At 50.5% G+C, this 20,422-nt stretch overlaps 10 protein-coding genes across 10 annotated transcripts; 4 read left to right on the forward strand and 6 right to left on the reverse strand.

Annotated features, from left to right (window-relative positions):
* Positions 1 to 415: 415 nt before the first annotated feature.
* On the forward strand, positions 416 to 2,162 carry AA0111_g5342 (hypothetical protein; the record flags this gene model as incomplete). Its single annotated transcript, XM_028651442.1, has 4 exons — positions 416 to 775; positions 829 to 1,388; positions 1,445 to 1,733; positions 1,788 to 2,162. The coding sequence occupies 4 exons, from the start codon at positions 416 to 418 to the stop codon at positions 2,160 to 2,162; spliced, it is 1,584 nt and encodes a 527-aa protein (XP_028507127.1).
* A 3,991-nt stretch (positions 2,163 to 6,153) lies between these two features.
* AA0111_g5343 (hypothetical protein) lies at positions 6,154 to 6,711 on the forward strand (the record flags this gene model as incomplete). The annotated part of the gene is made up of 4 exons (XM_028651443.1): positions 6,154 to 6,234; positions 6,288 to 6,396; positions 6,523 to 6,643; positions 6,696 to 6,711. The coding sequence occupies 4 exons, from the start codon at positions 6,154 to 6,156 to the stop codon at positions 6,709 to 6,711; spliced, it is 327 nt and encodes a 108-aa protein (XP_028507128.1).
* A 717-nt stretch (positions 6,712 to 7,428) lies between these two features.
* On the reverse strand, positions 7,429 to 8,118 carry AA0111_g5344 (hypothetical protein; the record flags this gene model as incomplete). Its single annotated transcript, XM_028651444.1, has 1 exon — positions 7,429 to 8,118. The coding sequence occupies one exon, from the start codon at positions 8,116 to 8,118 to the stop codon at positions 7,429 to 7,431; it is 690 nt and encodes a 229-aa protein (XP_028507133.1).
* Positions 8,119 to 8,669: 551 nt separating this feature from the next.
* Positions 8,670 to 9,039, reverse strand: AA0111_g5345 (hypothetical protein; the record flags this gene model as incomplete). The annotated part of the gene is made up of 3 exons (XM_028651445.1): positions 8,670 to 8,803; positions 8,852 to 8,982; positions 9,032 to 9,039. The coding sequence occupies 3 exons, from the start codon at positions 9,037 to 9,039 to the stop codon at positions 8,670 to 8,672; spliced, it is 273 nt and encodes a 90-aa protein (XP_028507134.1).
* Positions 9,040 to 9,435: 396 nt separating this feature from the next.
* On the forward strand, positions 9,436 to 12,077 carry AA0111_g5346 (hypothetical protein; the record flags this gene model as incomplete). The annotated part of the gene is made up of 5 exons (XM_028651446.1): positions 9,436 to 9,758; positions 9,861 to 10,023; positions 10,075 to 10,457; positions 10,507 to 10,861; positions 10,956 to 12,077. 5 exons carry the CDS (start codon positions 9,436 to 9,438, stop codon positions 12,075 to 12,077), a joined length of 2,346 nt encoding a protein of 781 aa, XP_028507131.1.
* Positions 12,078 to 12,614: 537 nt separating this feature from the next.
* On the reverse strand, positions 12,615 to 13,781 carry AA0111_g5347 (hypothetical protein; the record flags this gene model as incomplete). Its single annotated transcript, XM_028651447.1, has 2 exons — positions 12,615 to 12,925; positions 13,124 to 13,781. The coding sequence occupies 2 exons, from the start codon at positions 13,779 to 13,781 to the stop codon at positions 12,615 to 12,617; spliced, it is 969 nt and encodes a 322-aa protein (XP_028507132.1).
* An 879-nt stretch (positions 13,782 to 14,660) lies between these two features.
* Positions 14,661 to 15,482, forward strand: AA0111_g5348 (hypothetical protein; the record flags this gene model as incomplete). The annotated part of the gene is made up of 1 exon (XM_028651448.1): positions 14,661 to 15,482. One exon carries the CDS (start codon positions 14,661 to 14,663, stop codon positions 15,480 to 15,482), a length of 822 nt encoding a protein of 273 aa, XP_028507135.1.
* A 524-nt stretch (positions 15,483 to 16,006) lies between these two features.
* On the reverse strand, positions 16,007 to 17,350 carry AA0111_g5349 (hypothetical protein; the record flags this gene model as incomplete). The annotated part of the gene is made up of 1 exon (XM_028651449.1): positions 16,007 to 17,350. The coding sequence occupies one exon, from the start codon at positions 17,348 to 17,350 to the stop codon at positions 16,007 to 16,009; it is 1,344 nt and encodes a 447-aa protein (XP_028507136.1).
* A 467-nt stretch (positions 17,351 to 17,817) lies between these two features.
* AA0111_g5350 (Methylthioribulose-1-phosphate dehydratase) lies at positions 17,818 to 18,646 on the reverse strand (the record flags this gene model as incomplete). Its single annotated transcript, XM_028651451.1, has 3 exons — positions 17,818 to 18,267; positions 18,318 to 18,461; positions 18,539 to 18,646. The coding sequence occupies 3 exons, from the start codon at positions 18,644 to 18,646 to the stop codon at positions 17,818 to 17,820; spliced, it is 702 nt and encodes a 233-aa protein (XP_028507308.1).
* A 323-nt stretch (positions 18,647 to 18,969) lies between these two features.
* Positions 18,970 to 19,505, reverse strand: AA0111_g5351 (hypothetical protein; the record flags this gene model as incomplete). Its single annotated transcript, XM_028651452.1, has 3 exons — positions 18,970 to 19,128; positions 19,178 to 19,404; positions 19,469 to 19,505. The coding sequence occupies 3 exons, from the start codon at positions 19,503 to 19,505 to the stop codon at positions 18,970 to 18,972; spliced, it is 423 nt and encodes a 140-aa protein (XP_028507307.1).
* Between the last annotated feature and the right edge of the window lie 917 nt (positions 19,506 to 20,422).

Genomic DNA, 20,422 nt, shown 5'->3' on the forward strand with positions numbered 1-20,422 from the left:
TGAACAGCCTACGAGAGTCTTGGCTGGACTATCTCCAAGTTAGCGCATACGCGGCCATTACCGAAACTGTGGTTTCTACGGATAAGCGGCATCCGATTGGTCACCTCCAGGGTCAAGATCGAAATCTCGTCGGGTAAGCGCAACCCGATTCGTTGACGTCAGTCCTTCTACGATACTTGGAAGCTTGCATCAGCAATCCGATTTGCACGACCGCAGAACTTAGAGGGCAAGAGATCCGGGCCTACTCAGTGCGAGGAGTCAAATGAATGGTGTTTCTGAGAAACGATTTATGTAAGCTGAGGGCACTTCCACTTCTATAAAGGCTGCAACCACTATGCTATATCACTAGAACATAATTGACGCTTACGTTCGAATTCTTGCTTTCCTCAACTCAACCTCGGCTCGAACACCCAGCATGTCACTTCCCGTCTGGCTCCTAGCCGTGCTTGTGGGGCTCATTGTATACTTGACAACCTACGTCGTATATCAGCGGTTCTTGCATCCACTAGCCAAGTTCCAAGGTCCTTTCTTCGCATCTCTTACAGATCTTTGGCAGGTCTCTGAGTTTCTCTCCCTGAAGCAGCCGTACAATTTGACTGCACTCCACGAGAAATACGGGCAGTTTGTCCGGTATGGCCCGGATAAGATTAGCACTACAGCTGAAGATGCTATACCGATCATTTACCAGAAGGGCGGTAGAATGTTTCCTAAAACTGAATTTTACGATGCCTATGGATCGCACATTCCGAACATCTTTGGGATGCGTGACGAATCGGTAAGTTTCTTGGCAGCAATATTGCTGAACTTGTCTTTGATACGATTCCTCAGAAACATTCTGTCAGACGACGACACATGTCTTACAGCTTCTCTGCCTCGTCTGTAAAAAAGATGGAAGACCTCTTGGACGAGAACGTCAAGATCTTGAAGCAGAAATTATGTAGATATGCTGAAAGTGGCGAGGCTGTTGACCTCAAAAGGCTCTTCAAGTTGTATACCATTGATGTCCTTGGCGAGTTAGCTTTCGGTCGGTCCTTTGCAGTTCAGGAAACTGACGATGAGTCCCGCGTACCACCGGTAGTCGAGCATAGCTTGCTCGCGGCAGTGACTGGGGCATGGCCTGCAATGACATACAGGCTGAAGCGATGGCTTCCAAAGGTGCCTTCTCGAACCTTGAAACGATTGTTCGAGGGCCGTGCAGCCGTTGCTAAACTGGCAGCAACGTGCGTTCAAGAGCGACTCACAGCCTTACGGAATGCTAAAGACTTCGACGATGATGCAGCCGCACCAGAACGGAAAGATCTCTTGACTAGCCTCATCCTGGCCAGAGATTCTGACACCGGAGAGGGATTGTCTCAAATCGATCTCGAGGCTGAAGCGTTTGGTTTCATGTAAGTTGCATTTGTCGATGGACAGTCGGCAGAGGTGAAAACTAATCATGGCACAGCATCGCGGGAACCCACACTACGAGTGCTACCACTTCACTACTCTTTTACCATCTGCTGGAAGCTCCTCAGATTATGGCAAAATGCGTTACTGAGATTGACTGTCACCTCCCGGCATTGTGTGAAGACAAGCCAGCATATGCGCTTGCGGAGGTCGAGGCTGCACTCCCTTTTCTCCGGAAATGCGTCAAAGAGAATTTCCGCGACACCCCAGTCTTCACAATGCCATTGGCTCGCAGAGTCCTTACTCCTGAGGGTATAACCATAGGAGGCGAGTACATTCCCTTTGGGGTAGGTCTCTCCGTGGCTGCAAAACCGGGTATCAACTTACTAACTGTCATATAGACCTCGATTGCAGTTTGCAACCATGCGTTTCACCACAATCCAGCTGTCTGGGGCGATGACCATGCCATTTTCGATCCGGATCGGTGGGAACGGCCTGAAACAGCAGCGCGTGGACGCTATTTGATGCACTTTGGTCTTGGTGGTAGGCAATGTATCGGGAAGACACTTGCGCAGACAAACATATATAAGCTGACGAGTACTCTACTACGGGAGTTCGCTTTCGAGTATGTACGGTTAGGGAGCAAAAGGGCGGTGAACCAAAGCGGAGAAAGAGGCCAGAGCCTGGGAGGATTGCCAGACATGGTATCTGTAGGTATCAGCGATCTAGAACAGCCTCTTATGGTCAAAGTCCGCAGAAGAAGTCAGTCGCCATGACGACCGCCCTATGCAAGAGACCTGCTCATGGCTCAGTGTGTGAGTAAGAGAACAAAGGGTTCTTTTTGGGTTCTCCAGTGGATCAAAAGGGTGCATTAAGATTGATAGTTTGAGGATGTAGAGGCTCCCAACCATCAAGTTTTCGCCTTTACCTGAGTAGTCAAGGTCCAGATGGATGAATGAAGATTTGGAATTAGCTTCGCCTTAGTGGGTGTTCTACAGAGGCACTGGCAACGTTGTGCGGGCGAACATCGTCTACTACGTGTCTTCGAGCGAGCATTGCGCTACCGCAACCGTACTCGGCAGCAATTTTGCGGTAGCTAATTTGCCCTTCTAGTGCAAGCGATCTGAACAGCGCGACCGCATCTTTTCCCTGACCCATGGTGATGGAGTCGTTGATGTTGAACGTTGGTGATTGATATCGGTGGGAAGCTCGAAGGGCTGGGCTCGCACGCCGGCCAGCCTCGGTACCCAGTCACGTGTTGCGGGACCCCGTGGGTTGCCGACGAGCGAGTGGGCCACGATCCTTCTATCTAGCCATTAGTTCGCTAGTCACTCAATGATGGCGCCACACTCTATCGTCACCTCGCCTCAAGATCGGGTGTCGAAGCGGAAACGCGTGGCTCTCGCTTGCTCGCAGTGTCGTACTAGGAAATCTCGCGTAATCACATCCCTTGAGTCCACCGCATACATCATCTAACAAAGTGCCAGTGTGACGGGCTACGACCTTCGTGCTCCACTTGCCTCGAGTCATCCTTACAGTGCCAATATCAGCGTCTGCCATCGCCACAGCTAAGGAACCCGTATGCGCCAATCGCAACGGGATTGCACATACTAATCACATCAAATCAGGACATATGCGCAACTCGCAAAGAGAGTCAAAGACCTGGAGGCCCAATTGCAATGGGCATCGGCATTCTCCGACAAACCTCTTCAGCGAGCGCCTGAGCCATTGGATAATCATGATGGGTCTGCCGTAGATCTGTTGGCTACTAACGCTTTTGACGAGTCACCGCAACAAGACATCGGCTATTTCGGTAAGCTGTACTACGCTCGGAATTACCGCCAGCTGACATGAGAGCGCCAAAGGCCCTACCTCAAACCACGCCCTTTTCAGGCTCCTAACTGCAGCTTTGACGCAAAGATTACCTATGTTATGCCGGCTCGCTGGACAGAATACTGCTCTCTCATCTGCCAGCTTCCTCGACCAACAACACTCAAAATCTGCAAAGCAAATCTTGGAACCACTTCCACAGTACAAGCCCACCAATCCGCAGCTTAGAAGTCACGTCGTTGCGTCAACAGATCAGGACTTACATAGTTTGATAAATCTCTTCTTCGAAGCCCAAGGTTCAGTCTTGCCATATGTCGACAAATACACACTCAGCTTCAATGGCGCCCAATCCCTCCTGGAATCATTTCACAACAGCTCAAACGCTAAGAAGGCATTGCTGAATATCATGTTTGCTCATGCGGCACTTGCCAAGTCATTTCCAGACGCTGAGGCATTTTACCGCCGTACGCTTGCACTTCTCGATGGATTGTCTCTTCGTGGCTCCAATTTGGAACTTGGTATGTGAGCATATCTGACCGAAAATTCTCCCACTTATGCCGTGAGATGACTTACTATTCAAAGTACAAGCGGTTCTACTGCTCTGCAATTTCCAACAGAATACACAACGCTCCATCGCAAGTTGGACCTACCATGCAATTGCAGTCAAGGCAGCTTTTCAAATGGGAATGCATACGTCTGACCTTGATGAAGGGAAAGATGCTCATTATTGTGAGATTTTGAGAAGAGTCTGGCTTGGTGTCATCATACAGGATAACACCTTGAGTATGGCGTTGGGGCGACCTCGTTTGATCCTTCCACCCCACATACGCGCATTACACGAACAAAAGAGGCTACCGAGTCTCACTGACGATGTAGTCTACTTTTATCAATTTGCGTGAGTAACCTAGGGCTGTGATAGATGAAGCTGACTTGCACGCAGGGAATTAACCAAGGTGAGAGCTTCAATTATCGAAGCGACTGAAGAGCGCCACTTCGGTTCCTCACAGCCCTGTACCATCCAAGAGATTCTTTCTCAAAGGCTACAGCATATATATAGACTCGAACAGTGGAAAACAAATCTTCCAACAGCGAGTTCATTGGCTACTTACGCGGAAATGGTGACGTGGTCGCCACCATCGTACAGTAACAACCGCTTCCGCACCCTACTGAGTATCCACTATCATGTCACCGTTCTACTCATCAATCGGCCAGTGCTAGATTCGATTACCGAACACGAGCTCGGACAAGACGCGTTCCATCCATGCGCCGGTGAAATCTCAATAGCCGTGGACAATGACTTCGCAGCAGCGAAAGAACTCGACAACATCGTATCCTGCATAGCCAAAACATGCCCAGAGTATTTGGATAACAATGCGGTCTGGTGGACCTGCAACTACTATGGTGAGTCTTTCCCTCTGGAATATAGACTCTGCAATACGCGATTGACATCAGATAGTCTTCACGGCCGCTTTGCATTTGTTCGCAATACTTCTTGCGAGCTACCAAGGCAAATCCACCGTGACAAACAGATTGCCTGACTCGTTGGAGATTCGAGAAGCCGTGGTATCAAGCTTGCAGACACTGGAAAGTATTGACAGAGGCAGCCTGATGAGCCGGAAAGGCCGGAAGTGTTTGGAGAGATTTCTGCATGTGCTCGAGACGGTTGGTACGTTTGAATGTTGTATCTGTCGAGGCGGATCGGTTGCTGACTCACCTCGTGATAAAGCACCACATGCGGCATCTGTGCCCAATGACATGTCATTCAATGATACTACGCTTACAGGCGCGTTCGATGATATGCTTGCACAGTTTGTCGCCGAACCCGCATGCGACTTTGTTCTTCAATCTAGCCAGCTAGGCTTTTTGGATTCAGATATGGGGTTTCCGGACTCTGAATTTGGCGGACAGCAGCCCTTGTGAAAGCAAGAGGACAACCATTTATGCCTTGACCAGGGGTAAGATTACGAAAGCATGTCAAGAGCCTGGTGCACTGACAACTGCATCGTGACGTTTCCATTTAGCAGTGACTGCTGGCCTCCGTTGTCTGCGACACACCCTCTGATTTCGATACGAGCGCTGGAATCGGGTTCAGATATCCTAACAATATCCCCTCATATTACTTCTCCTGCTTCTTGCCTACAACAACTGCCTCGCATTCCGATTTCTCCTCCTCATAGGCCCTCTGCTTGTTCCTCGGCAGATTTTACCTTGGCGATAAGAGCAATTCCGTCATTTGCTTCAAAAGCAGCGTTCGTTCTTAATCTGATTTGTCTGGCAACACGACTTTGATTCACTTTGAGTTCTTGTTTCCGTGTTAGTGCAAAGAGGAGAATGTTCCTTTTCCTACTTCTCCTCTTAGCCTGGCCATCTCGGCGAAAGAAGTTTTGTCGGGTTCGACATCGAGTTCGTGTTTTCCAACGCGTCATTCTGTCCAGGACGCCTCAACGGGAGATTCCAACTTCTTCTCATACATCGATGAGATTTGAAGAATATAATTGTCGCAGGAGCGTGATGCGGTGTCGTATACGCCCAGAGTCGGATGTGGTATCAGTTGCCTTGGTAGGGAGCTGGTCTCTTCTTGCCAATATAAAGCGATGTTGGGACATTTTGCAGAGGAGCCTGATGGCTTCCATTTTGACTCAGTGATGTGTTATGTGTATCTGCTGTCTGTACCCGCCGTGTGTTGCGTGCGGCTTCGATGGGTCAGAGATCGGCCCTTTGGGTATTGACGATTAGTATGCAATACCCTGCACGGTCCGAAATCATGCATCATGAACGCTGAACCTTTCAACACGCAGTAGCTGGAACGGGGTTAGTGCTAGGGTCTTTTCGGAGACGCCGGCTTATGTACCTTACATTGTCATCGTTGTCCCCCTGGTGTTCCTAAGTCTTATTTTTCTTTATCAGACTGGTCTTGACATTTTACTCTTTTTCATCATGGGAGAATCACAAGATAACAAGACGGCGGAACAGAAGATACTGAAATGGGGTGAGTTGTCGAGAAGTGAGGGTTACGATGTATGGTCACTCTACTACTCGGCAGATGAGATATGGTGTTAATATGTTATCAGTATCACGATGCGCTAGCCTCCAAGATAATGAATCTCGAGGAGGTCACGATTGCACCTACTGGAGAGGCTTCAGCAGTGTTTACTTTTGTGGTCCCTAAGACACTATGCAGGTAACGTACCGCCATGTATGTAAGATGTGGGTAAAAGTTTACTCACATTTCGGGCAGTGAGTAGCTCCTTCGTACCAAGTGTACCATGATACCACTGCGGCGAACTGGTGAGCTGATCTTGTCAGATTCTGGTGGTAACCTTCATGGCGGTGCTGTCGCATTGATCTTCGACATCACAACATCCATCACCATTGCGGCTATGAGTCGCGAAGGGTTCTGGGATGGTGGTAATGTTTCTCGTACTCGGTATGTACTTCTTTGTTATTCCACAAGCTGGTTTTTTGCTAACGTCGAGTAGTAAGTATAACTTATAACTAAAAGGTCACTGTATATTTAAATTAGACCGCAAGAGTACTGGACTGACGATTATACGTAAGTTAACTGTACATTTCTGAGACCTGCTGTCGTAGGCTCGAAGGTTTTCGTGGAGACTCAAGTCGTCCATTTGGGAAAACAGATGGGTCAGATGACGGGAGTGATGAGATTAGGTTCGAAGAATGGGAAGGTGGCTTATATGTGTGAGCATGGCAAGGTCAACATTGGAGGGTCGAGGTTGTAGATGACGCATTGAAGAAATGGCGCAATTGTAGATAGAGTGATACGAGACGAGTATTGATTCAGGCGTACAATTCCTAGACTCCAATAGCTCGCGAATGCTCGTTAGTCATTCGGGAGGGGTATGAGATTTCAGCCGACCATGTAGAAGGATGTGGTGTATCTGACGAGGTTCGCGCACAACGTGGTAGGGCGGAATGATGGTAAGAGTACATTTCGGTCCTTCTACATCAGTACCTCAGATCTAGAGCATGTTACATTCATCAATTGCCACCTGATAGAGCGCAATGAATTTGTGCAATATACTGCAAGTCACCATCTTTATGCAACACCACAAAACCTCTCATAGCAGAGTCTAGTGACGACAAAGACCTCATCAACCATGTGCCAAGTCAGTCGGTGCCACACACACACAATTCATTCAGGACCACATACATGCCACTCCAAAAATCATCAATCTAATCCCGTCCATCATGCTAGTCTTGTGACCACCTCATGGGGCTTGCCTGAACTCCTCTCGCACGTGAAGTCGACGAAGAAACTCCCATACTGCCATTCCTGATCTTTATCTCTCGAGCGGCCGTGGCTCCCTGGTGCTTCTTGTTGTCCTTGGCGAGCTTGTCCAACACGGCGGGAGTGATCATGGTCGGTCCACGAGGTCGGCGGTCGCGTTTGCCTTTTGCCGGCTCAGCTGACGTCATTTCGTGGTCTTTGGGGTCGATACTCTCTGAAGAGGGTGTCGGTGCGGCCATTGCTTGTTCATAGGCTGACATGCACCAACCAAACTTGGTGGGGACGGAAACGGAGGCGGGAGCGAAGGCGGGAGTGGAAGCAGGAATAGATGAAGTTTGTTGATCACGGGCAACATGCCTCGAGACAGTAGCGGGTTCGACCGTGATAGCAGGTTGAATGTCGGCGACACACTCATTAGAGGACACAGGGCAAGGGAAGGTCTGAAGAATCTGAGTGTCCTTTCCGTCTGAAGTATCCAGTTGCTTTTGTATGCCCTTGGGAAAGACAGTTTTGCGCACGCTGTTGACCCAGCGTCGAATCGTAGACCTATCCCCAGTCTGAACATGGGCATCGTGGAGGGTGACGCTGCCGGTGCTGTCGCTGCTCGCGCTGGGGCGAGCAAAACGGGTGTCCGGGGGGACAGGAGTCGACATGGTTGGTGACGTGACAAATGTGCAAAGGTAGATTTTATGTGTGGTGTTGGATGGATATTAGAGAGATGCGACGTAGAAAGAGATGTAGTATATGCTTTTCAATGAGCGATTTGTAAAAGTCAAGTTGAAGGCGCTTTGCTGTGATATGTATATTTCACATCTTACGTCGCCACAGTCGCGACGGTCACGCTGCAGTATAAAAAAAACGGCTATGACGGTGAGTTTGGTAATTTGAGCGTGGGCAGACTGTGTGTGCTACTGGCTGAACCAAGTCGCGATTGCTAAGATCAGGCAATGGGTAATAATGAAGTATACCACAATCGAATCACGATACGTGACGCTCAATCTATGAGCCATGAGCAGCGAATAGGGACGAACACGTATCCAAGGTGAGATTGGTGGACCAATCATGTCAACGACTGGTTCCGAGTACCAAGCAGATGCGGGATCTCTCGTGATGGCAAAAAAGTGGTATTCCCAGAATGATTCCTATAGCGCCTGCCCAATGCTCATACACTCTTATACACCAATATACAAGATCGCCCGGTTCGCTACTTGCGTTCTTGGACGGCCTGCTGGAGGGCTTGGGTGGTGCCCAGTGGCTGCGCGGTCCTTTCCATGGGCTTGTCTGGAACGACGACATCCTCGAACTCATCCTGTGAGATGGCGTTGATGGTGTAGGTATCTGCGGAACGTGAGTCCATGCTCTAGACAGAGGAGGCGGACGCCATACAGATTCCAATAACCAGCGTGCAGATAGCAGCGCCAGTGATTGTGTTTTTGATCAGGTACGGCGCGCGGGCTCGCAGCAGGGCCGGCGATGCCCGCATGCGGTCGTCATAGTAGGTCGATTGGAAGGGTTTGCTGTCGGGATTAGCATACACCCTCTGCGCTTCCACACGATTGGACTTACTATCCCATGTTGGCGTGCTGAGGCTCGGACTATGCTGCGGGGGAAGAAGGTGTCGCCGCGGTGGTGGTGAAGTTCCACCACGCTAGGCGGCCTTGGCGGCCAGGCGCAGATCATCATGGCACTGCCGCGAACCCTCCGCGTCACTCACCTCACCCGCAGCTGTAGCCACAACATCAGTCGCAACATCAGTCTCAAACACCAGTCGCACCACCAGTCGCGCAAACACGCCTTCTCTTCTCTTTGGTTGTAGCATTGCTGGGAATGGGAGCGCCCTTGACAGCGGATACTGGGCTTTGTCGCGCTCTTAGTTTGACTGCATTGCGCGCGTGAATCAGCGTCACTACTACTTCACCCTTTCAAGCATACACAGCTCGTCTCTTGTGCACTCGCCACCAACCACCGCCATGAGTTCGCAGACGATACAGCAGATGGAGTCGGCCCGGTCGCTCGCGTTAGGCGACGGTAGATACTATCCTACCATCATACCGGGCGTGCTTCCCATCATCGGCTACAGTGAAGACCAGAGCATCGAGATACAACGTTGGGGCGCCGACTTCCTAGCCGAGGCCTTTGCATCGCCCACATGGCCCCAGGAAGTCAAGCAGCAGAGCGCGCCCTCTGTCTTGGCTACCCTGAAGGCTTACCTCGAGAATGTTGAAGACAAGAGCGTCATCAAGAGCGCCATCCAGGCGGCTGCGAGCGTGTACCCGCTTGTCTACAAACACATGTAAGTGGTCCCACGCATCAGATAGAAGTCCCCATGCCAAATATGCCATGCCATGACATGCCTGCATTCATGCGAACCCGTTCTTATACTTGCATGTGCCAGTGTCTCCGACCCCAGCGATGCGCAAAAGTGGCAGCTCATGGCCGGCATCAAAACCAACATTTTGCGTCGCATGGACACAGCCGCGCCAGGTGTGCGCATATGTTGCGTCAAGTTTCTTCAACAAGTCGTCCTGGTCCAGACACCAGGCGTGGCAGACCCAAGGGTAATCACCACACCTCTTCCAACCCATATACATCCATCTGATACCTTGCAGCGCGCCGATCAAAACGACATCTCCCTTTCCCTCGTCTCCCGCGACCACCCCCTGATACCATACGCGAGCCTCGAGGCTGAAGGACACGGACTGTTGGACAGGTTGTTGGATATCATAAACGGAGATCACAGGTTAGATAGACAGTCGCAGACTGCCGGAATGCCTCTAACAGAGAATAGTGACGGCTTGCTCGTGACTGCGACCCTCAACAGCTTGGGCATGCTTATTCACCGTCGACCAAATGCTGCAAATAAGATCTTGACCAGTGTCTTCAACTTCAACCCTCTGAAGCTCGCCAATTCACCCATGACGCCCAAGAACAAGGTCATCATGAAGTCGATTGAGCGCACAACAAGAGCACTACTTGTAAACATCATGAAGAGGTGTGTCTGCCTTACTACCTCATGATACTGCTGATTCTCATGACCACAGGAATCCCGAAAACCCCGTCAATGGACGGATACAGCAGTTCCTGGAACACATGCATCGCAAACGGGTGGAAGTCTTCGATGAAGCGAATCGCAAGCGACCAGCACCTAGTGAGCCGACGGATGGTCTAGACCAAGCGAAGAGGCAACGATTAGTCGCGGAACCTCCGAGTCGTACGCCATCTGTTCAGCCGCTACCGCCTGGTGAAGTAAGCTGGCGACAACTATACACATTGAATGCTGAAGGCAGCACTGCCAACTTTGATGTACAAAACTTCAGAGATCCAGAGCAATTATTGAGGATAGTGGTGCCTGTTCTGCAGTCGGTGAACCCGCAAAAGCTCGAACAAGCTATCAGCGTATGTGATGTCTACTCGTCTTGTAGACTGCCAAACCCGTGGCTGCTGAACAGCAACAAGACCCACCAGCCATTCACTTGCTAATGTTACACAGGCCGTCCGCGCCCGGTATCAAACACTGAAGCAGACCGCTGCAAGCCGACCCACACAACCCTCGACAACCGCCGCCACAGAGGACGAAGAGGAATATGAGCCTGACTTCGAACCCGAAGACGCTGAACAACTCATCAACAAGCTCGATGGTCTTCCTTCAAACCCCTTCCCCTCACAGGGCGGACCATCGACCACTTTGGCCCCCTACAAATTGCCCGAGGCGCCTCCGTTATCAGAACAGGACGTTCAGAAGTACGGTGACATGACCGTACATCGAGCCTTCGGCATGCTGAGCAGTGTAGATGAGACCCAAAAGAGCAAGGTCGCAAAGGGCGGCTTCAACCGCCTCGCCGCTACCGACTACAACAGAGATGCCTGGGTCACTATACTCTCCCGACTAGCTACACGAGCAAGTGCTGGACTGGACGACCCACAAGATGGCATCAAAGACGAGTATGCGGTCAAGGACTCCAAGGGCAGCCTGCGCATCAGCGACATGGTAAGAGACGGTCTGTACCAATACATACTTTACAACTGGAAATCTCGCATCGACGTGGCCATCTCCTGGCTCAACGAAGAATGGTACAATGACATGATTCTTACCCAGACCGGTGAAGAAGACAAAGACTCCGCCACCACAACAAATGGCCACAAACACACATCCATCAAGTCCTCACCGGGTAATTACCACCGCTGCGCGCTTCGCCTCCTCGATGGCATCCTTCCCTACATCGAACATACGGATAAAATCATCATCCGCTTCCTCTCGGAGATCCCTCAAATCGACAAAGATATCCTCAGTCGCCTTAAGAAAATGGCAGAAGACCCCGAGCGCATTGACCTAGCGTGCAGCTGTCTTCATTACCTATACATGTTTCGGCCGCCGGTAAGGAAGTTGGTGGTTGATGTGCTGGCGGAGATGTGGACTGAGAATGAGAGGGCAAAACCTAGTGCGAGGAAACTGCTGGTCAGGTGGCGTCCAGAAGTACTGCAACAAGAGGAGGGACAGCAGAGGGGGGTCAGTTTGCCTACATTGGTAAAAGGGGAAAGCGGTGCGGCGGGGGGGGGATTGATGAGCAAGGAGAGTGCTAATGGGGCGTTGGAAGTGAAGCCTGTCTCTTAGAGATTTGGTGTAGGATCTGTTTTGGAGGAAGAAGAGCTCGGGGTGGTTGAGTGGGGCAGAGCTAGAAAAATGGGAAGTTTTATCTCGGGGGGAAGAAGTGTTGAACGAATGGGATGGTATATGTCCTCCGGCGTGGATTTCGAGCGCAGGAGACGAAGAAAGGCTTTTTTGTGTTTTGGAATTTGCGTGTTTCTGTTCATGACAGCTGTATAACTTTTGTGGCTATTCATGCGCGAGTTCCATTTTGTGCGAGATGTATGATGCCCGAAGCAGGATTAGAAGCGATGGGAAAGGGAAGGGCGACGGAACAGTGTGTAGCTCTACGAGTATTTGAGCTGCCAATGTACAACATATCAATTCATTCAGAAGAGACAGGAAGTCGTTCTACTTGTTCATGTTTTAGGGTAACACGCGACTCAGAGATTCTTGCGTAAGGTATTATGGGATGAATATAATTCTCTTGTACAGGTCCCAGCTCAAGCACATGGTTCCCTGCTCTCGTTCTCATCTGTTCATACTACCAAGCGTACCACTCTATCACACTTCATGATTCGCCCGAGTTACATCTTCAGCAAGAGCGAAAACAGTATCCCTCAACCATGTCTCTACTCCGTTTTCCCAAGCAACCCGATCATGCCAGTAGTTCGCCAGAGTAATGCATGCATCGATACCGTCCCGTACTCCAATCATCCCGTTGAACTTGTCCAAATCTCCAAGGTTGCCCCACTCTTCGACTTGGACGTTGCTGTGGTCGTAATGGCCATGGTCTGAGGATTGGCCTCTGTAGGTGTGGAAGTTTTCTATCTTGCCCCAGCGATCTGCTACGCCAGGTTTCATCTTTAGGGGCACTGCATAGGGTCAGATTGAATGCGTTGTAAGATGGTATGGGCATGACATGCTGTGACTTTCGAGTTCTTTGGCATTCAATGGCCAACGTCTAACATGCCCTCTGGCATAAGAGTCTTGTATGATATGGAAACAGCTGCCCAATGCTCGGCGTGAAATCATGGTGTCTTCATACTGCGTGTTGCCAGTGAGTAACCCACGCAGGGTCTCTCCGCCACTGGGAGAAGTGTCTTCCTTGAAAAACATTCGAAGTTGGTATCGAGATGAGCTGGAAACATCGATTTGGTCGAGTCTCATGTTTTCATGGATACCCTGATCGCCCACCGATAGCTTGTACATGATTTCCAGCCACATCATGATCTTTTCCTTGGTTTCCTGGGGCTCTTCTCTTTCCTGCGCAGCCATGGCATGGAGGAACTGCAAGTCACCAAAGTGGGATCGTCCTGTAATGGTTTGCCGTGGGGTGCCAGTTATCCATCCAACGAACCCGCCAAGTAGACCCCCTTCTGCAGATTCGTACTCTTTAAACCATTTAGTTCCATCACTAAGCCTGTAATTGTCGTGTGTGTCCTTCTCGAACAATAGGCATCCCGGATCGTCGTTCCAAACAGAACCGCGGACAAACTCCTTGATCTCCTTGGGAGCGTTTTTGTATGTCGTTCCTTCGGACATTGGGAACTTAGATGCTATCAAGGCAGCAATGGTCATAGTTTCATGGACCGGTTGATGTGTCTTGGTGATACCTCTGCCACCTTGAATTGCCATGTTAGCGAATATCGGCATTGGTGCCATGGGTAGCGGTTCGGTGTTTTTTGCGTCATCGGCATCTTCGCCTCTTAACAATGGCCCGGAAGTCATGACGAAGCGCGCGCTCTGTGTGGTTGAAGGTAGGTATTTGAGAAACGGAGTTAGGTTCTTCACACAGATGAAGCCACTTCAGACTGCCACTCAAAACGCATGCGTAGAGTATCATTATATATGGCATTGGCACGTCCGAAACTAATCGCATCCTCCAATCATGACCGAGTCTACAAATGAAGTCTCAGCAATCGCTCGGTCGCATGTAGTTCTGGTCCAGACTCAGTAGCTAAGCCACATAATATTTTCAATAAACCTCGAAGCCACATTCCTTAGCTAGAGTAGATAAAAAGGAATGTGGATCTACGGCCATCCCGAAAACCAAATACTGATAAAGCCTAGTATAAAAATCCAAGATCAGACATGCACTGTGGGCGACCAGTGGCTGGCTGAGATGTACATGTTACCCCAATGGGTAACAATCTGCCTGCAAATGGTACGCACTCGAGGTCTAGATCGAACCCAAAGTGTTTTATGACCCTTGTTATCCGTCCATGTCTAGTCCGTATTCGAAGCGAGAACACGCTTTCCTGCGCCCATCTATACTTAACTCGTCAAAATCGCCTCGGCTATTCCGTGAGTGGTTGTGTTTCGTCTTCTTTCGGACAGGAACCCATTATCAGTGCTGCAGATGGAAACTCATAAGTAGCCATGAACGGCTTTTGTCAATACCAGATAACAGCCTTTTCTTCAATATTGTTCCTCATCTATCACGTCGCCTCGTTTGAACATCGCTATACATATATCTGACGTCGGACTTCGGCCTTCAACTCCAAGATGTATTGGTCGTATTCGAAGGACCTTCTCGGGTTGAAACATGATACTTTGCGGGAGCGGCTGACGAAAAATGCTGATTCAATTGCGACTTGCACGGAAGAAATGAAGATTGCATACGTTGAAGACCTGGAGAACGTTGTTTCTATGGCGATCTTGACGGCTACGCTCTTACAACCCGGCCTTGCATCGGCGGCTTCTGCAGTGCTGGCGATAATTGCTGCAAGATATGCGGGACCACAAGGTCTACCCATAGTTCAGCCCGCCGATGTTCCAACAGAAACATGGGCAGCTTGGGTTACCGCCAAGGCGCACACTCTTGGGCCTAAGGCGTTGAAGGAAATCCTGACGTGTATCGGGACCAACGTGGTGGTTCCGAAAATTGCGCGTACGGTCACGGAGACCTGCGAAATGTACAACTCCAAGGAGACAAAGCAGATGTGCATCATTGTTGTCATCAATGAAACGGATTACGAAATCTCGAGGACGGACGGTTGGGACATGTTGCAGTATGGGCCAGCGGCCACGTTCAGCAAACTGCCACCGAGGCAAATCACAGACAGCGATCTGGTCTCCTGGGGTGTCTGGGCAACTGGCAGCGGTAATACATCGGGAGCTGCATCTGCAATCAAACTGCAAACCACAGCCTGTCCTCCAGGCGGGAAAGATTTCCACTTCATCGTTTCAGCATCATGTCCAGCGTGGACTCCGACGAATACAATGGCACTTACCATGTGGGGCTCTAACTGCGAGAAGGAGTGCCGGGATAACGAGAGTGTGAGTTCTCACGTTACTCCCAAACGTCGGGAGACTGTAAATGAAGCACATGTGGAAGTTAGTGCAGAGATTGAGAGTACAAGCGGTAAACGAGCGTTTGTCGTTGTCCGGATCACTTCCACTGCTCTAGTTTCACGTCCGAAGCTCTAAGGTAAAAGCAGTCGCTATAGCTAGGTTGTTCGGTTGAATAACCGACGATAGATTTCCCTGTTTCGGATGATGGTGTATTGGTGTCTCGTTGATCAGTAAGCGTGCGCTTTCACCATACGCATTTTGAGTTAGATATACACACCTATCGCAAGGAGACAAACTCATCGCTTAACTCCATGTATCTGTGCAGCAGATAATCGTTCGACTATGTTGGCTCTCTTCTTACTTCTGCAAATTGACCTTAACGCGTTGAATCATGACATATCAGTGGCGTGGTGACCTGAACCATGGGCAACCGGATCATGGGAATTGCAATGTGAATCCCCAAGCGGGTAGTTCTCTGGAGACGTTCAAGAGGGTGCTTGGGAAGGAGCTTCCAGACACGCTGACAAGAAGCCTCCATGTTATAATCGTTGATCCACTTCCCTAGTAGTGATAAGGGTCACGCAAAGCGTACTGCAGGCGTTTGATTAACAAAACATATTGAACCTATGCATAAGTAAGGCCAGCTCACCTGAGCCCAGCTACTCCCTTTCCAGCCCCTTATACAAAAGTCCCTCCACACCCCCAACAAAGTCCATCCAAGCCTTCTCGCAAAAAGGATAGTAGTTTCCCCAAACAGCCACCACGATTTCCTTCTCTCTGTCAATCCAAAACTCAACATTCGTCGCACCATACCAATACACACTTCCCTCGCTTCTTCCCTTCTCTCCATTAGCAAGGACCCTATCCGCGCCCTGCACACCACAACCCAAACCAAAACTACCGTGCGGATCGAGAAGCGGTGCAGAAAGATCCACAGGGACGATGATAGGAGCCGCAGCCGAGTCTAGTAAACAGCGAGAGTCATTACGAAGAGCTTCAGGCAACTGCGGACGACAGATTTCCATGGCACTTTCGGAGGAGAGTATGCGCCGGCCCCTAACAGGATCCACACCGGCGTTCTGCGGTAGGAGGATAGTAACAAGGTGCGCGTAATCCCCCACGCTAGCAACTAATCCCGTTCCCAAGCAACCGACATGGTGATTGCCCTCCTTCCCGGGGAACGCGTCACGTCTTCTCACCGTCTCCGGCTCAGGGGGATCGATAGTGACAAAACCTTGGCCACTCCGCAGCTTCCTAGGCCAGAACTTGCCAGTGTTGTGCGGCGACGATACGACGTCGCCGCCGTACTGCGGCTCGAAACCGATTTCCTTGAGACCAAGTGGATCGAAAATGTTGTCTTGGAGGTACGAGGCAAGAGATTGGTTGGTGATGCGTTCGATGAGGACGGCGATCCAGTCCAGGCCCTGACCGTAGTTTGTATGCGTGCCTGGCTGCCAGAGTAGAGGGCTCGCGAGGAGTACCCCATAAGGGTCTGATGCTTCGTTTGTTGTTTCCCAGACACCTTCGCCGAGGTCCTGTATATACTCTAACAACAGCTTGTTGAAGTAGGTATGGCCACCGCCGTATGTGTGATTCATCAGCATCCTTGCTGTGATGTCGCCTCTTCTATCTTCTAGCTGCCATACTTTCTTTCCGGTTTCGGAATCGATGGTGTATCCAGTCAAGACCTGTTTGGCGGCCAGTTCAGGAAGCCAGGTATCGATAGTGGCGGGATCGTCGAGCGTCGCGAGACCTTTCTCGACGAGCTGCATGTAAGCCATCGCCCCAACAATCTTTGTTAGAGATTGAACGATGACCATGGAGCTCGATGTAGGTCGTTTGTCTGGAGAATTGCCGTAGGAGAAGAGCACCTTATTCTGTGCATTTACAACATGAACGAGAGCAAACGGAATGTCGGGCGCACCTGGGCCGGGGTCGATAGCAAGATCAATATATGTTTCTAGATACGATATAGCCTCCTGGCTGATGGTATGGGACGACATAACTGCTGGTCGGTCTGCAGACCAAGTGAACAAGGTTGGAGGAGGACACTGCAAAGCTATTTATACGCAGAGACAGCGAAGACTCTCCTGCATAGATTATTATAGAATGTCGATGATGGATCGCCTGATGCTGTAGCAATTCGATCCCAAAGATGTCCACAAATTTGTCCAATGAGAGCCACTTCTCAACATGGTAGCCCAACCTGTTTTGGAGTACGGAGTGACATGGAGAGATCAGTAGGTAAGACGATGTGGGGTAGTTGATACTCAGCTGCTACTTCTGGCCTGCTGGAACCAGGATGGTAAGCGACAACCCAGCCTAATGCCATCCGTAATCGGAAATGTAACACATTCCGTCTTACTGATGCTTACTTTCCATGTAATCATATAGTAATCGAACATACTCGTATTTCTTATTCTATCGCTAGCCTCGCACAAGGCCTATGTCCATACAACCCGCTCTTCACTTAACCCTTGGTCCAAGGCAGACCCAGCTTCTTCATCTCCACCGCCAGCTGCAGGATATAATCAATACTCTCGCACTGCGTCTTGGCCTTGTGCACATTGTCCCCCCACACATAAATCCCATGTCTCCTCACAAGAATCGCATAAGAATCCGGATACTTCTCCATGGCCTCCTCTAGACTCTCCCTCAGATCCTCTTCATGCGCCGTGTTCTCGATGATGGGTATGCGCAGACGATCGTAGTAGCCCAGGTTGCCCTGCTTCCCTCGGCCTTTTGGTATGCCCTTGATCTGTTCAATCTCCTCAATCTCGAAGCACGCGTCTTTTCCAAAGTCGCGCTCGACGAGGAGGGTGACGAGGACGGCCCATTGCGAGTGGGTATGGATGCAACAGCCGGCGCCGCGTTCAAAGGCAGCCATGAAGAGGGGAGTACACGCTGATGGTTTGAGGACCTAACACGACATCAGTCACCCTGCGGCCGACCTGGCTCCGTCACGTGTACCTGTGGTCTTCTCAAATATTCTTTGCTGTTGAAGTCCATGACGAACATGTCGGTGGGCTTCATGAGCTCTTTCTGCACGCCGCTGGGCGCAATGTATATCTTGTCTTCATGGCGTATGCTCGTTCCTCCGCCAGTGCCTGTCACCTGGCGGGAACCCGCGTGTTAGCCGTGACTCAATCGTGTCTTGGTTGGCGTCGCCCAACGCTTCAAGGTCATCGTACCCAGCCCAAGTTGTAGAACTTTGCGCAGAGCGTGCAAATGTGGTTCGCAGGGTGGCTTGGATCATCAGAGTGTATGAGAGCTTCGGCGTCGGGTCCGTTGGAAGCCATTGTGATGCTGCGCAGTGTTGTGACCGCTTTGTCAAGTTTGGCCGATTTTCACAAGCCAGATGACGCGACCTGGTTTCGCGACTACCCCACGTGGTCCGCGCTAGGCGTCACCCCACCGTCGTAGTTAGGCACGGTACAAACACCCGTCTCACCAGATTCAACCAAGTCGCGCATGTATCTGAAAGAGTGCATGTGTTTATTAATAACGGAATGAAGAGCAAGGCTGTCTCCTGGTGAGAGACCACAGCCTGAGGTATCATCAATATCCAACGCTCGTGCCACTACCATTCCTCTATCAGAGTCGCTCGACTCGGGTATCATATCTAGTTCGTAGTCGTGTTCTGGGCTAGAGGAGAAGGCTCATGTTCCTTCTTCCTGTCCAAATGGAGCACTTCTTTGACCTTCTCGCCCAAACCCTTGCGGTCGGGTGAGGAGCTGTGGCCGCCGTGCTTCTCCTTGTAGACGTTTCCGGCGCCACCTCGCTGCAATCATGTTAGTTGTATATTGTATTCATGAGATGCTATGACGTACGCCAGTGTGGAACTCGTCCTGCGCGTTGCGCTGGTTGATCTCTGGGACCATGTCTACCGAGCGACGGCCTTCGTCAGACTGCGGCCCAACGCGAGGCGACTTTCCAATGTTACCAGCCCCCCCACGGCCAGTGGAGAAATCGCCATCGAGAGACTCGCCTTGGACGCCTTCGCGAACGAGGCCTCCGTCAGTGTAGACGTTGGTGTCAGGGCCAATGTTGCCGGCACCTACAGCAGCGATCAGCTTCTTGTCTTGCGTGTATTGGAAATTCTCTTTCCAGAGAAAGCGCACCTCCGCGGCCTGTCGAGTGAATTGGTGTTGTAGTCATTTTACTGTGGTGTGATGTCGCAGTTGTCCGGAAAACAAATGTTATCTTCTTGAAATATCAAAAGAGTTGTTGTCAAGGATGTAGTAATCGCTAGGATAGTCGAACAGCAGGGCGAAGCGCGGTTTCAGCCTCTTATATTTGCTCTTTCAGTCCTGCAAACAGGTCATCTTGGAGTGACGCAATGACGCAATCTCATCTCGAGGTGCTCAATCCATTGGCGACGCGGGGTGAAAGTAGCCTCCGAGTCGATAACACGCGCCGGCATGCTCATGGCTGCTAGTCGTCCAACTAATACGACGAGCCAAGGAAAGATGCGAGCATGAGGTATAAATTTTGATGGTTTTGACTGCCCTCACCGTCCCGTGGGTGTGGTTTATGCGATGGCGTGAGGTGATCTCCGGTGTTCGCGCGATAAGCCCGGGTGAATTGATTCGCCCAGCCACTGACTAAGCAAAAGCATCCCACTACTCGACTTTGATGATTGCGCTCTTACATGTCATCGCCGACAAGGACACGGCTCAAATGCGAGGACTGTGGAAGCTTTGGCGAGGGATGGGACGCACGAATATTGCTGGGTTGTGTCGCCCTTGAGTTGTTGCCACCCCTAACGCAGGGGCAGTGAGCAGGAACACGCAGGGCTCATCAAATCACCCCAACGCGTGAACTTAGGGCTGTACTTTGTCTTGATATGAAGATTAGAACAGCAACCATCAACCCCATCAACCTGAGCACGATGACTTTTTGGCACTGAACGAAGCTAGAAAACTGAACCTTGATTAAATTGGTACTGATAAACGCTCACGATAACACGGATCATGAGAAGGCCGACGGCTCGCACCCGCTCATTTGTAACAGCTGTAGGATATTGGAAGTCATGCGTGAGTCACATACAAGCAAAGGCATGTCTCGTCTTGGCA

This window comes from Alternaria arborescens (genome assembly GCF_004154835.1).
Source record: "Alternaria arborescens strain FERA 675 chromosome Unknown contig_10, whole genome shotgun sequence".
Taxonomy (NCBI): Eukaryota; Fungi; Ascomycota; class Dothideomycetes; order Pleosporales; family Pleosporaceae; genus Alternaria; species Alternaria arborescens.